The following is a 5,756-nucleotide window of genomic DNA, read 5'->3' as shown; positions in this document are numbered from 1 at the left end:
GTGTTTTCGGAGGAATGGTAACAAGTACTGCAGGTGGGTGCAGAAGAATGTGTCAAAATTGCCGTGCCCTTATGTTTGCAACACGAATTAAGCAAAAGTGATGCTTGAAATCGTCACAGACGGAGAAACTATTAATTTCGATATTTGAAAAAGACAACACCACAAAACACAGTAATCGAACACGTCGGTACGTCATTTTCACTAGTTCCTTCTGTTTTGGATGCTGCAAATAAATCATTTCCACTAGCTACAGCACCGTCTTTGACAGTCAGCCAGGTGCATGTAAAGCCAGATCATTCTCGTGGTAAACTTTTGGCATCAGCACCTTCCCACTTGGTGTACGGGGGCCTACTTCTGGCATGCACTGCGAGCAAGATCAAAAGTTCCTGCCACCCTTGGCCAAATGTTCATGGCATGTCAATAGCCTTAATGATCTAACAAAAGAAATATTGGGACTAGGGGGCAAACCAAATCTGAATGATATGGCATCTAGACGAGTACCCATGCATCCTATAAAACAAAGTAAGCATTATGGATTCTAAACATTTACTTGCTTCATATGGTGTCAAATCTAATAAAAGTAATCAAGGCATGCCCACTAGGCCAACTCTGCAAGGCCTGATATATGAATGGGGGTAAATTTGACACCTGCACTGGAATATTAGCAGTTTTAAGCACTAGAATATAAAGTACTGGAGTTTGAAAAAACAAGTTGCATTAATATTACAGCGATAGGAAAAATATCATCAAAGGAGCATAGATGTGCAATCCATTGGAAAGTTATTGCACATAACATTGTCCATAAAGTAGTGGGGATGAGGTGCATCCATCACAACCAATTGCATATCTTCTGAAGGATTCCAATGGCGTTTCCTCTGATTGATGAACCAGTTATTTATCTGTTTCAAATCCAGACCGGTTGATTCTGCAAGTGCCACCTTCTGGGACTCCTGCATAAAGCATGACAAATTGCATTATCACAAGAAATACCAAATTGGGGCAGATGTCACTCGCAAAAACCATTTTTAACATAGCCACGAGTCCTTGATCAGAATGTTCTTAGGCGTTGAAGGAAACATCGAAAGTGGAGCTGTTAATTAAGACACTGGACTCATTGTAAATCAACAAGGATGTTAGACTATAGATACCGATGGATATGGCCACTTGTAATGTCTGCTCCACCAGTCCAGCAACTGCTGCCGAGCTTCCTTTGGCAACTTTCCATTTTTTTTCTTTTTCAGAAATTCTTTCTTGAGACTTCCCAGATATCCACTGTACTTGCGCAGAAGCTGAACTTTCAGTTCTTGATCTTCAACTTGAGGATCCATTACTTTGACATTCACATCAACCTCTTCCTCAGAAGATGCACTTCGGCCTACAACACATCACCACAAACTGAAGGTAAGCTAATAGGCAAAAACTACCATGTGACTTTGCAAGAAAACTTGCATTGTTTGTTTCACAAGTACCATTACCCAACAATAGAGGAATCCGATGCCCTAAATTACAACCGATTTTAATAACTCATATCAAACCAAAACCTAAATATGGCACAAATACATAGATTAGTGAATTCAACACTCTATTTCTTTTAGCTTATACTATAATAAAATGCTCTCATATAGACAATTTTGAAATTTACCAAACATTGACAAGCAAAATAATCTAATTTGCCATTCATTCCCCTTGCTTTCATTTTAAAATACAAGGAAATTATAAAATATGGTAAACGATACTCTTCAGCTTCCATATCACCGTTAAAGCCAAGCATTAATAGAAATCCAGAAGTTAGCATCAAGGTGGATTTTTTCCAACCATTTGAACTTATGGATGCTGTGTTTGACAGGAGTTATTTTTTCATGATTACATAAATTTAGCATCAACATAGGTGGTGACAAATACTTGGGTCGACGTATCATGTTGTGCAAATCAACACATCGTGAGCAGCATGGTCAGATCCCAATCCTAAGTACGGTAGCCAGATTCGGAAACTTCATTAGTCTTTAAATTCATAATAATCAAGTGCACTTTTACTGGTAAGTATTCCAAACTTTTTGGTTGGCACAACCCTTTCCACCACCTAAAAAGAATAAGGAACAAATTGGTAATACAAGAATATGGTTTTGATACAGGATCCACCATAACATAAGATCTTTTTAGTCACGTGTAATATGACATTAAACACAAAATGTCTAATTATTAGATTCTGATGCATACTATATTGTCACTTCTTCATGAACTATACAATTATTAGTCGAGGAAACTTCAAGATTACTTTGCCTATCTATTTGAGGTGAAAGGCCAGTAAGAGTCCATTTTGGGCAAGACACAGATTCCCTAATCATGAATACCCATCCATAGTTCTTCTCAAGCTTAAAGAGGTGTAAATTGTAAGAAAAGTGTTGCAATCATAAAGAGATTTCATAAAAGTAATCTTACAAACTTACATGTTTTGATGTGATACATAAATCTACTTGATAATAAAATTAATTTTACAATATAGTGTACCGCATCAAGTCACATTAATTTGTAGATTTATTTTTATAAGATCTCCTTGAGACTAAAACATTTCTCGAATTGAAATAAGCAGCCGCCAGTTGAGAAGAAAAAGTCCATTAGGTATTAGAATCTTATCAAAACTGAAATATAACAAAATATTATCGAACTTATGAAATGGAGAACAGACGCAAGACTCATGCAAGAAAATGAAAGATTATAACAAGACATGCGTTTAGAGAAATGAGATTTTATAGAAGGCCATCGTCCTTGTAGAGATAGCAAAACATGTGGATTCTGTTTCCTCTCAAGATATTCAGTTTATATATTTTATTCCTGCTCCAAACCCTGTCAAATCCATCTTCTCTGCAAACATCCATAATCGTGATGAGTCGATGACCCAACATTCAAATTAATGAACTTTCCATATCCTAACTACATTATAAGAATTAGATGACACAAGAGAGAAGAAGACGACTATTTCACGAGCCCTTCACTTCTCACCCTCAAAGTTTCCATTTTTTTTTGTTTAATGTACTGCAAGAGCTTTCCATTCTTCTTTCATAAACGTACCTTTATGCGACATCGACCTCTTAAACCTGACAAGAAATTTCCTCTCGTAAACTGTAACATGCAAACAGTTATTAACCTACACGAAAATGACTCAATGAGTTGACCTTGTAGCCTTTTTTTTTTTTTTTTTCAGTTCCATAAGATCCTTTTGTGTTGAATCAAATATTGGATAGAAAGCAACTGCCATCCAGCATTTTACCTAAGTTACATTTTCTCTCCGCCTGAAATTTTCTGTTCAATATATACCTCAACCAACAGCTTCCATTCCCATCACTCCTTCAGATGTTCTTTAACACATCAAGATAAATGAAAAAACAAAACCCTAAAATGCTAGAAGGGTTCAAAGTCCAGACATGACCTGTCATAAGACCAATATTAAGCTGAAAAATACCTAGCCATCTGTTACCACTCCAGCCTCCAAACAAATAACCTCCAAACAAATAAGTTCCAAACAAATAAGTTCCATTTGTATAGATTGTTAAAAACCTAAGAATTCGTATGGTCTTTTCTTTCCCATTAAAGGTTGCACAAGAGAATGACCTCTCTCCCTATGATAACTATGGACTTTGTTCGCTGTTCTCATCCAATCCATTAGGGGGGAAAAAAGTTTCGGTTGAAAGTAAAAATGTTTTGAGGGACCTCAAAAGAAGATAGAAAGCAAGATTAAGAATGTCACCGCCGGAATCTGACGAAGAAATTGTGAGGGCTTTGAGCTGGCACTCGATCCTTGAGAAGAAAAGCATGGCCTCTTTGAAGGGTTTAGAGAGTTCTTGCTCGTATTTGGTGAGCATCTCACAATAGGCTTCCATGAACTGGTCCAGTCCAGGATCACGACCTATGCAATCTGATCTTGGCCTACTGCCCATGGCAGCCTCAAAATTAGTATAGGCGTCTTCTAACCTAGCCACCACTTCAGGAGGTGCCCCAACCTACGATCATTAGTGATTATCTAACATCAGACTAACAGGCCATGCAAACAATTAGTAAAGAACTTACGAAAAAATATAAAACGAAAAGAAATTAGGAAGACCACACAGGAAAAACGGGACATTAGATTTCACATTAAAACCTCTAGGAACGTTCATAGAAACCAGCATGGATTTTGTTGGGGAGAGAGAGAGAGAGAGAGAGAGAGAGAGAAAGGGTTTAAACAGCATGGCTAAAGGGACAGTCGAGTAATTAAATTAAGAACAGGTGCTGATTATTCTTCATGGACCACCTCAACTTCTCCCGGTTATGATCACGTCAAGATAGAAAACCCTGAACTGAAACTCCCATTATCTTAGATAGAGCAGTATTTTTTAAGGATTAGACCTCAACGTTTCACAAGCAGTTAGAATTCATTTCACCTTTTGACAATTGACATAAGCGGCCAAGAGGCGAGGGAAGAGCGGATGAGCCATAATCTTAGCCCTCATACAACTATTGTTGGCCTCCATGCGATTGCCATAATCTTCCTCGGACATTAAAGCAGAGGTCTTTTGACCATAGGAATTGCCGCTCAAAGGCAGAGGAAGAAACAGCTTATTATTCGCCTCTACAACAGAATTCATTAGAGGCATCATTATATTGTTTCCCTCGAAGCCCATCATACAAGAAGTTCCACTATCATTAGCTTCTCCTTCCATATTCTCTCTTTCTCTCTCTAAAAACCCACATTCATCTCTTTCAGAGTCATACACTTGCCTATAAAAATTACTATCTCCCAAAAGATTACTCCCGGGTTTCAAGCCAAAACTCTCGGTCTGTTTACAGAAAATCCTAAGAGCAAAGAGCGTTGTCAGAAAAAAAAAGGTTTTTCCTCCGTGGCTGGTCTGTCAAAGGTAGATTCAGACTCTCTTGGAAATGGTATTTTCTTTCTTTTTGTTCCTGTGCACATACAGTAATATCTCCCCCTTTCACTCTCCCTCGCTCCGTGTGAGATCTTATAGCTAGAAGAGACAGAGAGAGAGAATAGAGTCAAGATGTACAGCAGGTTGCACGCGGGGTTAACGTGCGCTTCTGCAAGTTCTACTGAGAATCTGAGACCCTTTCCTTCCCGATGAAAGCTATCTCTACTCACCTCCTCGTTTATTGCACTGCCACTGATCAACGTACTGAGTTCTGGTTCACTCAGAGTGAGAGATAGAGAGAGAGGGGTGCTTGCTCTGAAGAGAATCAAGAGTATGGTTAAATTAGCCGAAGGATTGATGGGAAGGAAAAGTATAGGACTTGAGCCTGTTGGATTGGTGGTATTGGCGATTGATGGTAAGCGATTTCAACCGTCCATTTCTGCCGAGTGATGGCAGTCTTTTCAATCTCAGCCCCTCAATTTATATTCCCCGATGATTTTGGCTTGTCTTCTCTCTCTCCTTAGTCCCTGGTGTTTCACTTTTGGGAGTGAAATTTGAAACTCTTTTGGCAGAACAATAAAAGCAAACCTAGAAACACGACACCTTCGTGAAGCTAGCTATATCCAATGATCCATACAAACGACATCTCGTCTCTCTCTCAGAGCCTAATGTTGAGTCTAATCAATAATAATGGAAAAAAGTAGGTTGGAAAAAAAAAAACTAAAAAACAAAAGGAGAGAGGCGAAAGAAAGTTGGTGGGGGGGACACTCGAAATGTCTCTTGCTCTATAGTTTTCTCCATTTCGCTCTTAATTGCAATTTATCCAACGCCTTGAGCAAGTGAACGTGGGATCGA

General features: G+C 38.6%; 1 protein-coding gene across 1 annotated transcript; it reads right to left on the bottom strand.

Annotated features, from left to right (window-relative positions):
- Positions 1–654: 654 nt before the first annotated feature.
- Positions 655–5,506, bottom strand: LOC122308377 (homeobox protein SBH1-like). Its single transcript, XM_043121660.1, has 4 exons — positions 4,419–5,506; positions 3,746–3,998; positions 1,149–1,375; positions 655–950 (listed from the first exon to the last, which is right to left on the bottom strand). The coding sequence occupies exons 1-4, from the start codon at positions 4,695–4,697 to the stop codon at positions 747–749; spliced, it is 963 nt and encodes a 320-aa protein (XP_042977594.1). The 5' UTR covers positions 4,698–5,506; the 3' UTR covers positions 655–746.
- Between the last annotated feature and the right edge of the window lie 250 nt (positions 5,507–5,756).

Source organism: Carya illinoinensis, chromosome 4 (assembly GCF_018687715.1).
Source record: "Carya illinoinensis cultivar Pawnee chromosome 4, C.illinoinensisPawnee_v1, whole genome shotgun sequence".
In the NCBI taxonomy this organism is placed as follows: Eukaryota; Viridiplantae; Streptophyta; class Magnoliopsida; order Fagales; family Juglandaceae; genus Carya; species Carya illinoinensis.
Note: the sequence above shows the minus strand (reverse complement) of the source record. Positions and strands in the feature narration are given on the sequence as shown.

Coding starts and splice junctions, on each gene's coding strand:
- LOC122308377 (XM_043121660.1), bottom strand. CDS start 4,697: ATGGAAGGAGAAGCTAATGATAGTGGAACTTCTTGTATGATGGGCTTC. Junction 3,999..4,418: donor CTTATGTCAATTGTCAAAAG/GTGAAATGAATT, acceptor TAATGATCGTAG/GTTGGGGCACCTCCTGAAGT. Junction 1,376..3,745: donor TTCTTCGTCAGATTCCGGCG/GTGACATTCTTA, acceptor GATGTGTTGTAG/GCCGAAGTGCATCTTCTGAG.